The sequence below is a fragment of the Scophthalmus maximus genome, chromosome 9 (assembly GCF_022379125.1).
Source record: "Scophthalmus maximus strain ysfricsl-2021 chromosome 9, ASM2237912v1, whole genome shotgun sequence".
NCBI lineage: Eukaryota > Metazoa > Chordata > Actinopteri > Pleuronectiformes > Scophthalmidae > Scophthalmus > Scophthalmus maximus.
This window is the reverse complement of record NC_061523.1, coordinates 24225001-24246437: the sequence shown is the minus strand read 5'-3', so window position 1 is coordinate 24246437 and position 21437 is coordinate 24225001. Positions and strand designations below refer to the sequence as shown.

The following is a 21437-nucleotide window of genomic DNA, read 5'->3' as shown; positions in this document are numbered from 1 at the left end:
GCCTGTGTTCTGTGAACTGACCAGCAGAGGGCAACTCGATGAGAACGTGACTTGATCTATAACAGTTGATGATGATCCTTTTGTACATTATGGTTCATTTACAGCCAAACACTCAAAATAAAAGTCTCTGACTGCTGCTGTGACTCAAATCAATGTTCCTTCGTTTGATTTAAAAATAATAAAAATATATAAAATGTGTGTTTAACCCCCTCTCCCCACACATGCACACACTCAAACACGCACACACACACACACACACATACTCTCACACACTCTCACTCAAACACACACACACACACACTCAAACACACACACACACACACACACACACACATACTCTCACACACTCTCACTCAAACACACACACACACACACTCAAACACACACACACACACACACACACTATCACACACTATCACACACAGACACACACACTCTCTCACACACACACACACACACACACACACACACACACACACACACACACTCACACACATTCTGTTACAGAATCAACTTGTGTTTTCATTTTTCATTTTTATTTTACAAAACAGCACAAAAACCCTAAGAATCTGCAGAGCTCAGCAGGACCAGGCCGATCCCTGACCCCTGACCCCTGACCCCTGACCACTGATCCCTGACCCCTGACCTGCTGCAGGACCAAAGTTTTACACATCAAACTTCTGGTGTAGTGAAAATAGTTTTGTTTTTTTTACAGTTCAAAGAAAACAAGTTGATTAAAAACCTTCATAAACATGGTTTGATAAATGAAGAAGAAAAATCCTCTTGAGATCCTCTCGCTCCGTCTCCTCCGTCTTCCGTCACAGATGATGAAAACACTACATTTCCCAGAAGGCCCGGGATGTAAAGAAACAAATCCTGATTTTCACATTAAAACGCAGATGAAAACAGATTTTATTTGTTTGATTCAGGTCAGAGTGAGATTCTCGCGTTCGACCTGGATCTTTGGGAATAAAAATGCCGACGGAGTGAGAGGATGTCAGGGGATTTTTCCACTAAGGTTTGTGACCTTTGACCCTTGGGGGTGTGTCACTGACTCATGGTCCTGCTGGAGCGACTCCTCACCACCTTCTGGAAGAGGTCGTCTGTGAACGAAGCAACAGAGCGAGTTGAAGAGGCGACGACTCGACGCCGTGATGACGACGTTTCACATATTCAAACACAAACTCACCGTTCCTGAAGCTCCTGGACTCCAGCACCTGTGAGACAGAGAGAAGGGCGTCAGAATCCGAGAAGTGTTCTCTGTTCTCTGTCTGTCCAAAACACAAAGGTTTGACTTTGATACAGGACGGACACGTGTCATGTGACCAGGTGTCCTCTGTGTCTCACCCTGGACGAGGAGTCTGATCTGAGAGGAGCTGCAGGTCCGTCGGCCTGTTCTCTGTCCACCTTCAGAGCTGCAGAGACACAAAGACGTCAGCAACAAGACAACAGGGCAACAGGACAACGAGACAACAGGACAATGAGACGAGACAACGAGACAATGAGACAACAGGACAATGAGACAACAAGACAACAGGACAATGAGACACGAGACAACAGGACAATGAGACAACAGGTCGACAGGACAATGAGACAACAAGACAACAGGACAATGAGACACGAGACAACAGGACAATGAGACAACAAGACAACAGGACAATGAGACAACAAGACAACAGGACAATGAGACACGAGACAACAGGACAATGAGACAACAGGTCGACAGGACAATGAGACAACAAGACAACAGGACAATGAGACACGAGACAACAGGACAATGAGACAACAAGACAACAGGTCGACAGGACAATGAGACAACAAGACAACAGGACAACAGCACAATGAGACACGAGACAACAGGACAATGAGACAACAAGACAACAGGACAACAGCACAATGAGACACGAGACAACAGGACAATGAGACAACAAGACAACAGGACAACAGCACAATGTGACACGAGACAACAGGACAATGAGACACGAGACAACAGGACAATGAGACAACAAGACAACAGGTCGACAGGACAATGAGACAACAAGACAACAGGACAACAGCACAATGAGACACGAGACAACAGGACAATGAGACAACAAGACAACAGGACAATGAGACACGAGACAACAGGACAATGAGACAACGAGACAACAGGAGAATGAGACAACAAGACAACAGGTCGACAGGACAATGAGACAACAAGACAACAGGACAACAGTACAATGAGACAACAAGACAACAGGACAATGAGACAAGAGACAACAGGACAACAGCACAATGAGACAACGAGACAACAAGACAACAGGACAATGAGACAACAGGACAACAGGACAATGAGACAACAAGACAACAGGTCAACAGGACAATGAGACTACAGGTCAATGAGACGAAACAACGAGACAAAAAGACAACAGGACAATGAGACAACAAGACAACAGGTCAACAGGACAACAGGACAATGAGACAACAGGATAATGAGACAACAGGACAACGAGACAACAAGACAACAGGTCAACAGGACAATGAGACACCGAGACAAAAAGACAACAGGACAATGAGACAACAAGACAACAGGTCAACAGGACAACGAGACAACAGGTCAATGAGACGAGACAACAAGACAATGAGACAACGAGACAAAAAGACAACAGGACAATGAGACAACGAGACAACAAGACAACAGGTCAACAGGACAATGAGACGAAACAACGAGACAACAAGACAATGAGACAACAGGTCAACAGTTCAACAGGACAATGAAACAACGAGACAACAAGACAACAGTTCAAAAGGACAATGAGACAACAGTTCAAAGGACAAGACAACAGGTCAACAACACAACAGGACAACAAGACAACAAGACAACAACACAACAGGACAACAAGACAACAAGACAACAGGACAACAACACAACAGGACAACAGGACAACAAGAAAACAAGAGAACAGGACAACTAGACAACAAGACAACGTGACTCACGTAGTGGTCTGATGATACTGCCGACGGCGTGGACGACTCCGTTAGTCGCCATAAGGTCTGCGTCGGCTACGGGAACCTTGTTGACATACACTGTGTAGTTGCGCTGTAAAGCAGCAGAGACACTTTCAGCACCGATCACTGATCAATGACAGGTATTGATGAGTGAGGAGCACTGACCACGCCCAGCTCCAGCTTCTCTCCCTGCAGAGGTTTGACTCTGGTATGAGATCCCACGCCGCCGCTCACCAACATGCCCTCCCCCAGGTGGAGCCGGAGCATGACTGACAGCTCCTGCTGGTTGCCTGGTTACAGAGAGAAGCCTGAGGTCACATCTGATTGGCCTTTACAGTTTGAAATCAGTTCCAAGAGATTTTGGATCTGAACCTAAAAACGATGTCTCGTGATAGTGTTACTCGATGACGTCATGTGATGGTGTCACCTGATGGTGTCACTCGATGACGTCATGTGATGGTGTCACCTGATGGTGTCACGTGATGATGTCACGTGATGATGTCACCTGATGGTGTCACGTGATGGTGTCTGCCTGATGGTGTCACATGAGGATGTCACTTTTGGTGTCACGTGATGGTGTCTGCCTGATGGTGTCTGCCTGATGGTGTCACGTGATGATGTCTGCCTGATGGTGTCACGTGATGATGTCACGTTATGGTGTCACGTGATGGTGTCACCTGATGGTGTCACATGATGGTGTCACCTGATGATGCCACCTGATGGTGTCACCTGATGGTGTCACGTGATGATGTCACCTGATGGTGTCACCTGAATGTGTCTGCCTGATGGTGTCTTGCCTGATGGTGTCACCTGATGGTGTCACGTGATGATGTCTGCCTGATGGTGTCACGTGATGGTGTCTGCCTGATGGTGTCACCTGATGGTGTCATGTGTTGATGTCACCTGATGGTGTCATCTGATGGTGTCTGCCTGATGGTGTCACCTGATGGTGTCACATGATGATGTCACAAGATGTTGTCACGTGATGGTGTCACCAGATGGTGTCACCTGATGGTGTCAGCTGATGGTGTCACCTGATGGTGTCAGCTGATGGTGTCACCTGATGGTGTCTGCCTGAGGCTCGGTTGCAGCCGCAGCAGCTCAGACAGTTTGTATAAACCAGAAGTAAACGACTGGACCGAGTCACGTAAACAGTTTGTGAATGTTGGAGACGTTTGGACCGAACAAGGAGCGGAGACGGATCCGTCACGTGATCCAGATGTTTCCATCTGTACTTCTGTTCTAACTTTATCTTTTCAAATCTGGAGAGTTTGTCTGAAGAGACTTGTGATCCAGTGTGAAGTCACATTGTTACATCTGGTTTTTGACTCGATATCTTTGAAGTTGTGAGACTTCTTGATGTGAAGAAATAATAATAATATTAATATATTTAATTTTTAAAGCGCTTTTCACGAACCCAAAGCGCTGGAAGTGATCAGAGAAATGAGCTGAGCGAACGTAAGCGGCAGCTCGACTCCTCGGGAACCAGGAACACTGAAGGAATCCTAACAACTACAGCTCCCATGATCCCTCACTGCTCCGCACGTCACATGATCTGTACTCACTCTGCGTTCCATTATACCTCGGAGGTACGATCTCGGAACTCGGAATTACGACCTCCGAGTCTGAGGTCGGAAAAAAATAACCACCCAGACTTCCTGGGTTCGAGTTCCGAGGTATACTGGACGTGACTGCTCTGACTGAGACGCCCCCTAGTGGTTGGTCCTTGACTGGAAACGTCTGCATGAGGACGTGTGATGTCACATGACCTGTGGCCACATGTGTTACTGAGGAAGTCCATCGTTCGGCAGCTGATGAACACGAACCTCTTCCTCCTCACGTTCAACACTCGTTCACGACAGTCGTGTTTCATACTCACGCAGCAGCTTGTTGAGCTCGGCCCTCGGCAGAGTGTTGAAGGCGTCGTTGGTGGGAGCGAAGAAGGTGAGCGCCCTCTGCTGGTTCAACAGCTCCGTCATACCTGCTGTCTGGATGGCACCGACCAGGACACTGAAAACACAGGAGGTGTGTTTGTTTCTCACACCTTGGTTGAAGGAGGCCTGGGAGCGTCGACAGCTGCACACTGGTGTTGATGTCGACATTATAAAACTGTGCCAGGTTTATAATTTGTCCCAACGGCTCTAAATAAACATGACAGCTGCTGAAGGTGAAACCAGAACATCTGGAAGCAGCAGCAGTTTCCTATCAGGAGCCTTGTTGATCTGTGCTTGCTTTAAACGTTGTTGCTGCTTTAATGTGAAAAGAAGAAGAAGAAGAAGAAGAGACGGAGAGACGAAGAAGAAGAAGAAGAAGAAGAAGAAGAAGAGACGACGAAGAAGAAGAAGAAGAAGAAGAGACGACGAAGAAGACGACGAAGAAGAAGAAGAAGAAGAAGAAGAAGGAGAAGGAGAAGGAGAAGAAGAAGAGAAGACGAAGAAGAAGAGAAAGAAGAGACAAAGAAGACGAAGAAGAAGAAGAAGAAGAAGAAGGAGAGACGAAGCAGCTGCTGTCATGATCCATTTAAAGATGAAATTACAGCTGGAGAGTTGTTTTGCAGCTGAGGGCTGTTAGTGAACGCTCCCTGTGGGACGAGAAGGAGTCTGGTTAAACCATCAGGTTCAGGGGCGGAGCTCCGCTCCACATTAAAGCTCAGACCTCAATGTTCCTGGAACAAACAGAACAAGAACCAAAGATCCTCACAAGACATTTCTGTCTCGACATCAGTCGCATGTTGATTTCTGTCAACTGTTAACTATCAAGTTTACTAGTGTTAAGTACAGAGCTCACTAGAGTTTACTTGTGTTTACTACCGAGTTTACTAGAGTTTACTAGTGTTTACTACAGAGCTCACTAGTGTTTACTAGTGTTTACTACAGAGTTTACTAGTGTTTACTACAGAGTTCACTTATGTTTACTAGTGTTTAGTACAGAGCTAACTAGAGTTTGCTTGTGTTTACTACAGAGTTTACCAGAGTTTACTAGTGTTTACTACAGAGTTTACTCGTGTTAACTACAGAGCTCACTAGTGTTTACTAGTGTTAACTACAGAGTTTACTAGTGTTTACTACAGAGTTTACTAGTGTTTACTACAGAGCTCACTAGAGTTTACTAGTGTTAACTACAGAGTTTACTAGTGTTTACTACAGAGTTTACTAGTGTTTACTACAGAGTTTACTAGTGTTTACTACAGAGCTCACTAGAGTTTACTAGTGTTTACTACAGAGTTTACTAGTGTTTACTACAGAGTTTACTAGTGTTTACTACAGAGTTTACCAGAGTTTACTAGTGTTTACTACAGAGTTTACTCGTGTTAACTACAGAGCTCACTAGTGTTTACTAGTGTTTACTACAGAGTTTACTAGTGTTTACTACAGAGCTCACTAGAGTTTACTTGTGTTTACTACCGAGTTTACTAGAGTTTACTAGTGTTTACTACAGAGCTCACTAGTGTTTACTAGTGTTTACTACAGAGTTCACTTATGTTTACTAGTGTTTAGTACAGAGCTAACTAGAGTTTGCTTGTGTTTACTACAGAGTTTACCAGAGTTTACTAGTGTTTACTACAGAGTTTACTCGTGTTAACTACAGAGCTCACTAGTGTTTACTAGTGTTAACTACAGAGTTTACTAGTGTTTACTACAGAGTTTACTAGTGTTTACTACAGAGCTCACTAGAGTTTACTAGTGTTAACTACAGAGTTTACTAGTGTTTACTACAGAGTTTACTAGTGTTTACTACAGAGTTTACTCGTGTTAACTACAGAGCTCACTAGTGTTTACTAGTGTTTACTACAGAGTTTACTAGTGTTTACTACAGAGCTCACTAGTGTTTACTAGTGTTAACTACAGAGTTTACTAGTGTTTACTACAGAGTTTACTAGTGTTTACTACAGAGTTTACTAGTGTTAACTACAGAGCTCACTAGCGTTTACTAGTGTTTACTACAGAGTTTACTAGTGTTTACTACAGAGTTTACTAGTGTTAACTACAGAGCTCACTAGTGTTTACTAGTGTTTACTACAGAGTTTACTAGTGTTTACTACAGAGCTCACTAGTGTTTACTAGTGTTAACTACAGAGTTTACTAGTGTTTACTACAGAGTTTACTAGTGTTTACTACAGAGTTGACTAATGTTTACTAGTGTTTAGTACAGATCTCACTAGAGTTTACTACCAAGTTTACTAGAGTTTACTAGTGTTTACTACAGAGTTTACTAGTGTTAACTACAGAGTTCACTAGTGTTTATTAGTGTTTACTACAGAGTTTACTAGTGTTAACTACAGAGTTTACTAGTGTTTACTACAGAGTTTACTAGTGTTAACTACAGAGTTCACTAGTGTTTATTAGTGTTTACTACAGAGTTTACTAGTGTTAACTACAGAGTTTACTAGTGTTTACTACAGAGTTTACTAGTGTTTACTACAGAGCTCACTAGTGTTTACTAGTGTTTACTACAGAGTTTACTAGTGTTAACTACAGAGCTCACTAGTGTTTACTAGTGTTTACTACAGAGTTTACTAGTGTTTACTACAGAGCCCACTAGTGTTTACTAGTGTTAACTACAGAGTTTACTACTGTTTACTACAGTTTACTAGTGTTTACTACAGAGTTTACTAGTGTTTACTAGTGTTTACTACAGAGTTTACTAGTGTTTACTACAGAGTTCACTAGTGTTTACTACAGAGTTTACTAATGTTTACTAAGGAGTTTACTAGAGTTTATTTGTGTTTACTACAGAGTTCACTAATGTTTACTAGTGTTTACTACAGAGCTCACTAGTGTTTACTTGTGTTAACTAGTGTTTACTACCGAGTTTACTAGTGTTTACTACAGAGTTTACTGGTGTTTACCACTGTTTACTCGAGTTTACTAGTGTTAACTGGAGTTAAGTAGAGTTCACTATAGTTTACTACAGAGTTTACTAATGTTTACTACCGAGTTTACTGGAGTTTATTTGTGTTTACTAGAGTTAACTAGATTTCACTAGAGTTTACTAGTGTTTACTACCGAGTTTACTAGTGTTTACTACAGAGTTTACTGGTGTTTACCACTGTTTACTCGAGTTTACTAGTGTTAACTGGAGTTAAGTAGAGTTCACTATAGTTTACTACAGAGTTTACTAATGTTTACTACCGAGTTTACTGGAGTTTATTTGTGTTTACTAGAGTTAACTAGATTTCACTAGAGTTTACTAGTGTTTACTAGAGTTTCCTAGAGTTAATATGGTTTACTAGAGTTTACTACAGAGTTTACTACCGAGTTTAGTAGCGTTTATTAGTGTTTACTACAGCGTTCACTAGAGTTTATTAGTTTTTACTACAGAGTTCACTGGTGTTGACTAGATTATACTGGAGTTTACTAAAGTTTACTAGAGTTTACTACAGAGTTTACTAGTGTTTACTAGAGTTTACTGGAGTTTACTACAGAGTTTACTAGAGTGTACTAGTGTTTACTAGAGTTAACTAGAGTTCAGTAGAGTTTACTAGAGTTTACTAGAGTTAACTAGAGTTAATAGAGTGTACTACTGTTTACTAGTGTTTACTAGTGTGTCCTAGAGTTTACTAAAGTTTACCAGTGTTAACTAGAGTTAAAAGAGTTTACTAGAGGTTACCAGTGTTAACTAGTGTTAACTAGAGTTAACTAGTGTGTTCCAGTGTGTAGCGGAGTTCAGGAGCTCATCTCTCTCCCTCTCGTCCTCGTCGAGCTCCAGCAGCAGGTGGTTTCTGGGTAAACATGATTCCAACTGCTCTCACCTGAAGCGGTCGTCTGCCTTCAGGACGTCCATGATGGTTCCCATCGGTGGAGTGAGGACTTTGTCCACAGTGAACATGGCGGCGTAACGTCCAGTCTTATCGTGCGCGGCGATGCAGGCGTTCTCGATGCACAGGTTCTTCAAAGACAGAAAACAGGGTCACGTCACCAAACAAACAGATCAGCCGACCACGTGGTGAAAAGTGAACTCTAATTGGTTATATATTCTTCATATATATATATATATATATATATATATATATATACTGCACACACACAGGATCATCTCTGCTGATGATACAGTGTTATATACCAAAGAATCTGTTTCACAGCAGATGTTTAAAGTTTTCTTCTGACAGAACTGACTGTGGCTCAGACAACAGACGTTGGTGATGATTGTAAATCAGCAGCGTCTCTGACTCGTGTCCAAGCTGCTGAACTGCTCAGCTTCCTTCTGCTCTCGTAAAGGCACAGCACCAACAGTGTGAGGTCACAGGTCACACAGTGGAAACACTGAGACTATACTGAAGAATTTGCTGTTCCACTCACGTGTCTGTGGCCAAATTCAAACTCAGTCTGTTCAAATAAAGAATTCAACACAAGAACCTCAGGGACCAAAGACTCATATCATGTGGTTTCATTAAATGTGAACCAGGTGCTGGAATTGTATCCTTAAATAACGTGATTGACGGGTTCTGATGCAGATCAGCTCAGACACATATCCCACTGTCCGTCTCTGCACCCGGCGCCATGTCCTGGATGGCAGCCATTTTGTTGGGAGCACATACACACACATACACACACACACACACGATGGTGTCTGGAAAGATTTAGCAGCCGTGGGAAGCAGGAAACGTCTTGTGGTCTGTAGAGTTCATTACTGTGGGACATGAACCACCCACGAGTCCTGGACCTGGAACATGTGGAGCCACTGTGGAGACCACCAGAGTCTCACATCACGTCAGTAATAAGGTCAGTAACAAGGTCAGTAACAAGGTCAGTGGTGCTGGGGATGATGTCATCACCACATGTGGTCACAGTAACGAGGCGAGTCGACAGGATAGACGACGCTCAGCTCATCAACTTCACACACACAGTTATTCATGAAAGGCAGAAACAAACTCGGTGACCTCGTGAAATCATCACAATCCGCCCAGCAACAGACGACGCGGTCGCCCGACACATGGTCACAGAAAGACAACGAACAGCAGCGTCATGACGACACTGTACAGTGAGAGATTCAACTGTAGCTCTTCTTTACATCGAAACCGTCATGAAGATCAGAGTGAAAGCTGCTCCGCCCAACCAGACGTCAGTTCCAGAGGCACTTCAGGCCTGCGGACCATGGAGAAGCTGGGATCGAACCGCCGACCTTCAGGTTGGTGGACGACCGACTGAGCCACAGCTCAGCTCGTGCTGCCTCACCGCTATTGCCGGCTTGGCCTTCGTGGTCTATGGACCGAGAACTGGGACACAGCTGCAGGATCTCCCATCATGCACTGAGCACCCCCCCTCTCGTTTGATCAGCCGACAGATGAAAGAACAAATCAAACTTCTCACGTTTCTGTAGACGAAGACTCGGAGCTTCAGGCCTCCCAGCGTCTCCAGTTCCTGACCGTGGTACAGAGACTTGGAGGACAGCGTCTCCTTCAGCATGTGATTGGTCATCAGCCTCCTCATGTCAGGAGACATGGTCAGGCTGCCTGTGAGACAGGTGGACAGACAGACAGGCTCTGATCATTAACACTGAGATTGAAACGATGAAGATTTGAAAATCAAAAACCAGCTACTATGAGGACGTGGTCAAAGGTCAAGTGTGTGTGTGTGTGTGTGTGTGTCACCTTTGAAGGCATCGTTCTGCGGCGCCAGCATGGTCAGAGCCTCGGACCCCATCAGGTGGGGGCTCAGACCGGCTTCAACAAACAGTTTGGTTGCCGTGGTAACAGGTGAACCCTCAGCGAGCTCCAGGAGAGTTTTTGCTGAAACACAAAAAATGTTTCTGGCTTTTTTCATAATAAATGAGGTCTTGGGTCTGTAAGTACAGAAAAAGTGTCAAAACTGTTAATAAACAGACAAATACACAAAGTCTTCATTCAGCAGCTGCTGGCTAAGGATAAACGTAGATATGGTAAAATTATTATTCACGTCGGCAGTAACGACACCCGATTACGTCAATCGGAGGTCATGAAGATGAATATTGATTCGGTGTGTACTTATGCAAGAACAATGTCTCTGGACCCCTGCCCAACTTGAACAGTGATGACATGTAAAGCATCATCATCACTAAACCGCTGGTTGTCGAGGTGGTGTCCAGATAACAATGTGGGCTTCATAGATAACTGACGCACCTTTTGGAGAATTCCTGGTCTGATGCGGAGAGACGGCATTCATCCAACTTTGGATGGTGCAGCTCTCATTTGTAGAAACCTGACTCGGTTACCTAGACGGTCAACCCCGTGACTTTTCAGAGTTGGGACCAGGAAGCAGAGTTGCAGTCTTACACGCTTCTCTGCGCTTCTATTACAGCAGTCGCCCCCACAAAACCCCATAGAAACTGTTTCTGCCCCACGACCACTTCAACTATCTAATCCAAAGGGAAATAAAAGAGGTGTAATTCACACAAATCTCATAAAGATCAACACAAAGCCTATAAATGAACCTAACAATAGAACAATAAAATGTGGATTATTTAATATTAGGTCACTCCCATCTAAATCTTTGTTAGTGAATGATCTGATAACTGATCAGCACGTTGATTTATTCTGTATGACTGAAACCTGGCTACAGCCAGAAGAATATAAAAATAAAATCTGTATAGTATGTTCATATCACCTCAATAAGTTATCGACCTGTACATTTGTCCATATTCTGTATATTCTGTATATTATCTGTTACCTAGCATAGCATGTTCACTGCACCTTAATCTGTATATTATAGTCTGTAGAATACACTTATACTTATATTTATAGTATTTATTTATATTTATAGCATCCCATTAATCCTATCTGTAAATTCTGTAATTACTTTTGTACATAGCACAGACTCTTGCACTATCTGCTTATTGCACTTCTGGTGAGATGCCAAACCTCATTTCGTTACTCTATACTTGTATATGTGTAATGAAAATAAAGTTGAATCTCATCTCATCTCATCTCAATATGTTAGTTTAAATGAATCAACACCTCCCTCTTATAATAATACTCATATTCCTCGGACCACAGGCCGAGGAGGAGGAGTAGCAGCAATCTACCAAGCAGACTTATTGCTTAACGCTCGACTTAACCATAGTTTGAACTCATTTGAAAGCCTAACTCTTAGCCTCCTTCACCCAAGCTGGAAATGTCAATAACCAGTTATTGTAGTCGTTGTTTATCGACCACCAGGCCCTTACTCTGAATTTTTATCTGAATTTTCAGACTTTTTATCTGAGTTGGTGCTTAGCACAGATAGTTATTATAGTGGGTGACTTCAACATTCATGTGGATGTTGCCAACGACAGTCTTAGTTCTGCCTTTAATTCGCTCATAGACTCAATTGGTTTTACTCAACATGTAAACAAACCCACTCACTGTTTTAATCTCACCCTCGACCTCGTTCTGACCTATGGCATAGACATTGACAATCTTATAGTATTTCCTCAAAACCCTCTGTCCGATCACTACTTAGTTACATTTGAATTCTCATTTATGAACTTTACTGAATTTGGAGAAAAGTTCTATTACAGCAGGTGTCTATCAGAAAACTCTGTTAGTAAATTCAAAGAAACAGTTCCTTCGTTATTTACTCTACTGCCATGTGTCGATACAGTGCAGGATCGTTATCAAAACTTTACTCCCACACAAATTGATGATGTTGTTGATAGTGCAGCAGCCTGACTACGTTCCACACTTGACACTGTCGCCCCTCTGAAAAAGAAGACAGTCAATCAGAGGAGGATAGCTCCATGGTTTAATGCACAGACACGTGCTTTAAAACAGACGTCACGTAGGTTAGAAAGGAAGTGGCGTTCCAATAGTCTAGATGATTCTCACCTAGACTGGAAAAATAGTTTAATTACATATAAGAAAGCCCTCCGAAATGCCAGAACCAATTATTATTCTTCACTAATAGAGCAAAATAAAAACAACCCCAGGTTCCTCTTCAGCACTGTAGCCAGGCTGACAGAGAGTAAAAGCTCTACTGAACAGTCTATTCCTCCAACTCTAAGTAGCAATGATTTCATGAGTTTCTTTATTAATAAGATTATTACCATCAGAGAAAAAATTTACCAGCTTCTTCCCACTAATGGCACAGACACACTGTCCAGTACAGTAGCTTCTGAACCAATAGTATCGCCTAATTTATATTTAGAATGCTTCTCCCCTATATATCTGGCTGAGCTGACTTCACTTGTCACTTCATCCAAGTCATCAACCTGTCTTTTAGATCCTATTCCATCAAGGCTATTAAAGGATGTATTACCTTTAATTAATAATTCCATATTAGATCAGATCTATTTATCTATATTGACAGGCTATGTACCAAAGGCCTTTAAGGTGGCAGTAGTTAAACCTCTGCTCAAAAAACCGACTCTGGACCCAGATATCTTAGCTAACTATAGACCCATATCAAACCTCCCATTTATCTCTGAAATCCTTGAAAAAACTGTTGCTAACCAGTTATGTGACTATTTACACAGGAATAGTCTGCTTGAAGACTTTCAGTCAGGTTTTAGAAAACATCATAGTACAGAAACAGCACTACTGAAGGTTACCAACGACCGTCTCATGGCCTCAGACAGTGGATATGTTTCTATTCTCGTCCTTTTAGATCTTAGTGCTGCATTTGATACCATCGATCACAAAATTCTGTTACAGAGACTAGAACACATTGGGATTAAAGGAACAGCACTAGAATGGTTTAAGTCCTACTTATCTGATAGATTTCAGTTTGTTAACGTTAATAACAAATCTTCCATTCATACAAAAGTGAGACATGGAGTACCACAAGGTTCTGTACTGGGACCGATACTTTTCACTCTATATATGCTTCCTTTAGGCAATATTATAAGATACGCCACATCAATTTCCATTGCTACGCTGATGATACCCAGCTGTATTTATCTATAAAGCCAGATGAAACTAATCAGGTAGACAAACTTCAGGATTGTCTTAAAGACATAAAGGCCTGATGACTTATAATTTTTTACTTCTAAATTCAGGAAAAACTGAGGTCATTGTACTCGGTCCTAAACACCTCAGAGAAACATTATCTGATCATATAGTTACCTTGGATGGCATTAGCTTGGCCTCCAGCTCTACTGTGAGGAACCTTGGAGTTACCTTTGACCAGGACATGTCCTTTGACTCACACATGAAACAAGTCTCTAGGACAGACAGCCTTCTTTCACCTGCGCAATATCAAGAACATTAGAAACATCCTATCTCAAAAGGATGCTGAAAAACTAGTCCATGCATTTGTCACTTGTAGACTGGACGACTGTAATTCATGACTGTCAGGATGTTCCCCAATAAGTCTGTGAAAAGACTCCAGTTAATCCAAAATGCCGCAGCACGAGTTCTGACAGGAACTAGAAAAAGAGATCATATTTCTCCAGTGTTAGAATCTCTGCATTGGCTTCCTGTAAAATTCAGAACAGAATTCAAAATACTGTTCCTAACCTACAAAGCCCTTAATAATCAAGCTCCATCATATCTCACAGAGCTCATAGTTTCATATTATCCCAATAGATCACTTGTCTCTGTAAACACAGGAATACTTGTGGTTCAGAGTCTGTGAGAGTAGAATGGGAGGCAGAGCCTTCAGCCACCAGGCTCCTCCCCTCTGGAACCAGGAGGCAGACGACATCTCTACATTAGAGTTAAACTTCAAACATTTCTTTATTATGCTGTTATAGGCCGAGACTGCTGGGGGAACTTATAAGGTGAGCATCTTTCTCCCTCTCTCAAACTCTCTTCTTCTCCTACTTCTTTCGATCTCTCTCTCTCTCCCCATGTATCTACATTACATGTCACTAACTCTGTTTTCTCTCTCCCCTAGTAGATCTGACCCCAGAGCTGCAGGATCCAAACCCGTCATTATTATTATTACTATCATTATTATTATTATTATTAATAACATCATTGTATTTATAAGTGTCAGTTTTCACTAATTATAAGTATCAGTCTGGTAGAGATTAAAGCGACGGTTGTACAACTGTCCTCTCTCTCTTCTCTCCTACTGTCTCTCCTCTCACCCTCTTTCTGCCCACCTCTCCTGTCTTCCCCCTCTCTCTCCTCTCTCTCTCTCCTCTCTCTCTCTCTCTCTCTCTCTCTCTCCTCTCTCTCTCTCTCTCTCTCTCTCTCTCCTCTCTCTCTCTCTCTCTCTCTCTCCTCTCTCTCTCTCTCTCTCTCTCTCTCTCCTCTCTCTCTCCTCTCTCTCTCTCTCTCTCTCTGTCTCTCTCTCTCTCTCCCTCTTCTCTTCCCCCTCTCTCTCTCTCTCTCCTCTCTCTCTCTCTCTCTCTCCTCTCTCTCTCTCTCCTCTCTCTCCTCTCTCTCTCTCTCTCTCTCTCTCTCTCTCTCTCTCTCTCTCTCCCTCTTCTCTTTCCTCCCACCTCTCCTCTCTTCCCCCTCTCTCTCTCTCTCTCTCTCCTCTCTCTCTTCTCTCTCCTCACCCCAACCGGTAGAGACAGAAGCTCCGCCCACAACTGAGTCTGGTTCTGTCAGAGATTTCTTCCTGTTAAAAGAGTTTTTTCTCTCCACCGTCGCCAAGTGCTTTGCTCATTGTGGGATTTGTTGGGTTTTCCCTGTAATATTGTAATATTGACCTCACTATGTAAAGTGCCTTGAGACAATGTATGTTGTGATATGGCGCTATACAAATAAAATTGAATCTAATTTTGTTTACGATGCCTCAGGACTTGTGACGTCATAGTGACGAAGTCTCTGCCCCCAGCGCTCACCGTCATTCTGTTGCTGAGCGACCAACAACACGAGAAACATCAGGAAGCGACATCATTGCACAGGATTCATAAGGTGATTAATACAAGAGACCAGAACGAACTCTGAATTATTTGACCTTTGCAAAATTCATCGGTAACCGGTGTCGGCCGCGGCCCGCGACCTGGAGCTGCTGCTGGGGCAGAGACACTGGTGTTCTGGTCCAGTCCGCTGTGATTTGATGATGTCAGCAGTCACACAGTCACACGTCGACACCGGGTACCGATGACTTGTTGGTCGTCGGAGCAGGAGATAGAAGCTCCTCGCTCCGGGACAACACGGTCAGAGCCGCTCTGAGGGGAACATACGAGCTGGTTGGCCTGGCCGAGCGTCACTCAGAGAACAGTCGGCCAATTAGAAGAGAGGCTCATCACATATCACTTAGACAGGTCAAAGTTGACCTGTTTCTTTGCAGCGCTCCTTAAAAAGAGAAATAAATCAAATATTTCTTCTCAAGGATCAAAACTTCCATGATACTGTTATAACTACAAGTACGACTTGGAGTAGAGTGGTAGTGGTAGTTTAGTGTGTGTGTGCGTGTGTGTGTGTGTGTGTGTAGTACCTGAGTCTGGGATGAGCAGCTCATTGATGTAGTGGATGACTCCGTTGGTTCCCAGCTGGTCCTTCTTGGTGATGATGGCCTTCCCGTTCAGAGTCATCTGGTCTCCGTCACAGCCGACCTCCAGCACGGAGCCCTGCAGCGTCTCCATCGGAGTCCCCGACACCACCGACTCCGCACACTGCATCTGCTTCAGGATGTGGTAGTTCAGCAGGTCTGAGGGGGCGGGGACAGTTCAGCTCGTCAAGTGCCCATTTTTTCATTAAAATCACAAGAACTGAACACAGTGAGGATTAGAGCGCCTCCTGCTGGTCACCTCTCAGGGCCACGGGGTCTCCCAGGATCCTGTTCAGAGTCTCCTGAGGAATCTTCTCAAAGGCTTCGTTGGTGGGAGCAAAAATAGTGTACTGACCCTCGCTCTCCAACATGGGGGTGAGACCTGCGGCGGCGATGGCCGTCTGAAGAAACACAAAGAGACGGAAGAAGAAGAAGTCAGTGACTGACATCTGAGTCTGACACTGGAGAAGACGTGATGAACTCACACGCAGTGTCTCCAGGTCGTCATCGACGTCGATGAGCGTGTTCACGTCGTTGGAGATGGCGGTGATGACGCGGTCGACCACGTGCACGATGCCGTTGGTGGCGTGTTGGTCAGGTTTGATCAGACGAGCACAGTTTACCGTCACGACCTGAGGAGATGACAGACGAGGACATCAGCAACTGAGATACTGCCGAGGCTTCACTGGACCATCACTGGATCCTTCAGTGTGTGTGTGTGTGTGTGTGTGTGTGTGTGTGTGTGTGAGACAGTGTGTGTTACAGTGTGTGTTACAGTGTGTGTGTGTGTGTGTGTGTGTGTGTGTGTGTGTGTGTGTGTGTGTGTGACAGTGTGTTACAGTGTGTGTAACAGTGTGTGTTACAGAGTGTGTGTGTGTGTGTGTGTGTGTGTGTGTGTGTGTGTGTGTGTGTGTGTGTGACAGTGTGTTACAGTGTGTGTAACAGTGTGTGTGTGTGTGTGTGTGTGTGTGTGTTTGTGTGTGTGTGTGTGTGTGTGAGACAGAGTGTTACAGTGTGTGTGTAACAGTGTGTGTGTGTGTGTGTGTGTGTGTGTGTGACACAGTGTGTTACAGTGTGTGTAACAGTGTGTGTTACAGTGTGTGTGTGTGTGTGTGTGTGTGTGTGTGTGTGTGTGTGTGTGTGTGTGTGTGTGTGTGTGTGAATAAGTGTGTTACAGTGTGTGTAACAGTGTGTTACTGTGTGTGTGTGTGTGTGTGTGTGAGTAGGTGTGTGTGTGTGTGTGTGTGACAGTGTGTTGTACAGTGTGTGTGTGTGTGTGTGTGTGTGTGTGTGTATGTGTATGTGTGTGTGTGTGTGTGTGTGTGTGTGTGTGACAGTGTGTTACAGTGTGTGTGTGTGTGTGTGTGTTACAGTGTTTGTGACAGTGTGTATTACAGTGTACGTGTTACAGTGTGTGTGTGTGTGTGTGTGTGTGTGTGTGTGTGTGTGTGTGTGTGTCAGTGTGTGTGACCGTGTGTGTGTTACAGTGAGAGACAGTGTGCGTGACTAACCCCGTTGCTGTAGTGGTGGATGTGGACGTGCAGGTCCTGGTACATGGAAGCGAACGAGGACCCGTGTCTCAGCTCCTCGGAGGTGAGGCGGCGGTTCACCATGTGGTAGTGAAGAGCGTTCAGCAGCTCGATGTTCACATTGCTCACCAGAGCGTCCAGGATCTCCTGCGGTACGACCACAACAAACACAACATGCTGTCTGAAACATCTCAATGTTCATTTAAAAGAAAGAGGAAACGATGCATCTGTCGGGGACTATTTTCACGGCCGTATGAATCCCGGGCCGTGGTACCGACCATGGGCAGCGCGGCCCAGGCCTCGTTGCTCGGGGCGAAGAAGGTGAAGCTCCCGGGACCTTCAACCTCCTCCCTCAGCTTGGCCCGTTCAGAATACATCTGAGTGGTGGAGGCTCCAACTACGCCCAGGGTGTTGTAGATGTTGACCAGAGGCAGCGCTGCAGCAACACACACACACACACACACACACAGATCAACGTCAGCTGCTCTCTGACAGTGAACATGAATGAATGATTCTGTAAATATCTCCAGTGAAGTAGTGTTTGGGGTCAGAGGTCAGAGGTCGTACCAGCAGGACAGCCCTTCTCTCCTGGAATCTTCTCGTATCCGGGGCAGCACTCGTACGTGATCACCCTGCAGCAGGAAAACACAGCGGGACGCATGAGGATACGCCTCCATAACACTGACCCCGCCCCCTCGTCTGCTGCAGAAGACTCATAAACTGTCTGAGAATAATGACGCTAATAAAACTATAATAACAGTCACACACAACTTCCCATGACCCTCCAGTTTACCACAAGACGCACAGACAGACAGGTGAGACACAGACAGACAGACAGACAGAGGGACAGACAGTATTGGGTCACAGTGGTCGTCATGGACACCGTGTCTCCTCCCCTGTCCTCAGGTTTGACCCCTGACTGACCTCAGATCAGCAGCTTCACTCGTTTGTTTGGTCAGAAATCTACAGCGGCGGCCATCTTTGTTTGTATGGAGAAGAACGAACCAGTCGAGTTTCATCTGGTTTGATGTTCAGTGTGCCAACACACACACACACACACACACACACACACACACACACACACACAGTCAGTAGCTGATCTCCATCTGTTTACATTTTACTGCTGCTGTGATTGGACGCTAAAGGAGCTCTGGGAGTTTTTATGTCTCCAGACTTTTATTTGTGTAAAGAAGCTGCTACTGAATGAGAGAGAGAGACCAGAGACCTTGTCCAGAGACAGAGACCAGAGACCAGAGACCAGAGACCAGGTCCAGAGACCAGAGACCAGAGACCAGGTCCAGAGACCAGGTCCAGAGACCAGAGACCAGAGACCAGGTCCAGAGACCAGAGACAGAGACCAGAGACCAGAGACCAGGTCCAGAGACAGAGACCAGAGACCAGGTCCAGAGACCAGAGACAGAGACCAGAGACCTTGTCCAGAGACAGAGACCAGAGACTAGAGGCCAGAGACCAGGTCCAGAGACAGAGACAGATACCAGATACCAGAGACCAGAGACCAGAGACCAGGGACCAGGTCCAGAGACCAGGTCCAGAGACCAGGTCCAGAGACCAGGTCCAGGGACCAGAGACCAGAGACCAGGTCCAGAGACCAGAGACCAGAGACCAGAGACAGAGGCCAGAGACCTTGTCCAGAGACAGAGACCAGAGACTAGAGACTAGAGACCAGAGACAGAGACCAGAGACCAGAGACCAGAGACCAGAGACCAGAGACCAGGTCCAGAGACCAGGTCCAGAGACCAGGTCCAGAGACCAGAGACCAGAGACAGAGACCAGAGACCTTGTCCAGAGACAGAGACCAGAGACTAGAGGCCAGAGACCAGGTCCAGAGACAGAGACAGATACCAGAGACCAGAGACCAGGTCCAGAGACAGACACCAGAGAACAGAGACCAGAGACCAGGTCCAGGTCCAGGTCCAGATACCAGAGACCAGAGACCAGAGACCAGGTCCAGAGACAGACACCAGAGAACAGAGACCAGAGACCAGAGACCAGGTCCAGAGACCAGAGACCAGAGACCAGAGACCAGAGACCAGAGACCAGGTCCAGAAACAGAGACCAGAAACCAGAAACCAGAGACTAGGTCCAGAGACAGAGACAGAGACCGAGACCGAGACCAGAGCCCAGATGGTCACGTCCATATTACAGTGAATTGTGGGTAATGGAACCAGCAGAAGGTCCTGATGGACGTGGTGAAGTGTTGTTCCTGGCGGTGGGTGAGGACACGTCCTCAGGCTGCAGATTCTCTTGGTCTCTGAGGAAATGAGTTTTATGAGCCACATTTATTTTGGAAATCTCTACAGGAAGTGATGGAGGTTCTGCTTCAGTCCACAAGCTCAGAGGCCTCATGGAAGGGACGGTCTGGAACCTGAGACCTGGTCCGCTGACTGTATATAAAGACGATAAATGACTGTATATAAAGACGATCGGTGACTGTATATAAAGACGATCACTGACTGTATATAAAGACGATCAGTGACTGTATATAAAAAGACTAACAGATGATATGTAATGGGGGCGTGGCCACTGTGGGATTGACAGCCAGGAGCTGCAGCAGTAGGTAATGAGGCTTCCTTCTGTTGACCTCTGACCTGCTGATCCTTCTCCACAGTAATGTACAGAGACAAAGACAGGACTGTTCTCACACACATTCCTACTCCCAACACCCACCAAGAGTGTAAATCTAATTTAACTGTCAGTGATAAGAGCTGAGTGTTTTCACAGAGAGTGTGTGTGTGTGTGTGTGTGTATGTGTGTGTCTGTGTGTGTGTGTGTGTGTGTGTGTGTGTGTGCGTGTGTGTGTGTGTGTGTGTGTGTGTGTGTGTGTGTGCGTGTGTGTGTGTGCATGTGTGTGTGTGTGTGTGTAACTCTCACTTCCTCAGTTTCCTGAAAGAATCTGTTTGTGAGAAACGTTAGACTCTGAGGACGTTTAATAGCTGCGTTCAACATCCTGTCCAATCCCAGACTGAGATACAGACAGACACAGACACAGACATAGACACAGACACAGACATAGACGCAGACCGACACAGACACAGACATAGACGCAGACAGACACAGACACAGACACAGACACAGACACAGACTGAGACACAGACACAGACTGAGACACAGACAGAGACACACACTGAGACACAGAGACAGACACAGACTGAGACACAGACATAGACACAGACTGAGACACAGACACAGATACAGACACAGACACAGACTGAGACACAGACACAGACTGAGACACAGACAGAGACACACACTGAGACACAGACAGAGACACACACTGAGACACAGACAGAGACACACACTGAGACACAGACACAGACACAGACAGACACAGACACAGACACAGACAGACATAGACTGAGACACAGACACAGACACAGACACAGACACAGACACAGACTGAGACACAGACAGACACAGACACAGACACAGACACTGACACTGACACTGACACAGACTGAGACACAGACACAGACACAGACACAGACACAGACACAGGCTGAGACACAGACACAGACACAGACACAGACACAGACACAGACACTGACACAGACACAGA

At 45.0% G+C, this 21437-nt stretch overlaps 1 protein-coding gene and 1 long non-coding RNA gene across 2 annotated transcripts in view; both read right to left on the bottom strand.

Annotated features, from left to right (window-relative positions):
- Window positions 1-514: 514 nt before the first annotated feature.
- tgfbi (transforming growth factor, beta-induced) overlaps window positions 515-21437 on the bottom strand; it is a 21904-nt gene continuing 981 nt past the window's right edge. Inside the window, exons 3-17 of the mRNA XM_035649460.2 lie at window positions 18428-18492; window positions 18139-18296; window positions 17843-18007; window positions 16817-16963; window positions 16591-16732; window positions 16278-16490; window positions 10580-10717; window positions 10299-10441; window positions 8741-8877; window positions 4868-4998; window positions 3154-3278; window positions 2977-3079; window positions 1348-1415; window positions 1190-1217; window positions 515-1103 (exon numbers count right to left, since the gene is read on the bottom strand). Of these exons, the coding sequence (XP_035505353.1) occupies window positions 1048-1103; window positions 1190-1217; window positions 1348-1415; window positions 2977-3079; window positions 3154-3278; window positions 4868-4998; window positions 8741-8877; window positions 10299-10441; window positions 10580-10717; window positions 16278-16490; window positions 16591-16732; window positions 16817-16963; window positions 17843-18007; window positions 18139-18296; window positions 18428-18492 (1819 nt within the window). The 3' untranslated portion in view covers window positions 515-1047. The remainder of the gene's footprint in view (window positions 1104-1189; window positions 1218-1347; window positions 1416-2976; window positions 3080-3153; window positions 3279-4867; window positions 4999-8740; window positions 8878-10298; window positions 10442-10579; window positions 10718-16277; window positions 16491-16590; window positions 16733-16816; window positions 16964-17842; window positions 18008-18138; window positions 18297-18427; window positions 18493-21437) is intronic.
- On the bottom strand, window positions 3584-4860 carry LOC118319234. Its single transcript, XR_007031444.1, has 2 exons — window positions 4049-4860; window positions 3584-3891 (listed from the first exon to the last, which is right to left on the bottom strand). It is a non-coding gene; the product is annotated as an uncharacterized LOC118319234 (long non-coding RNA).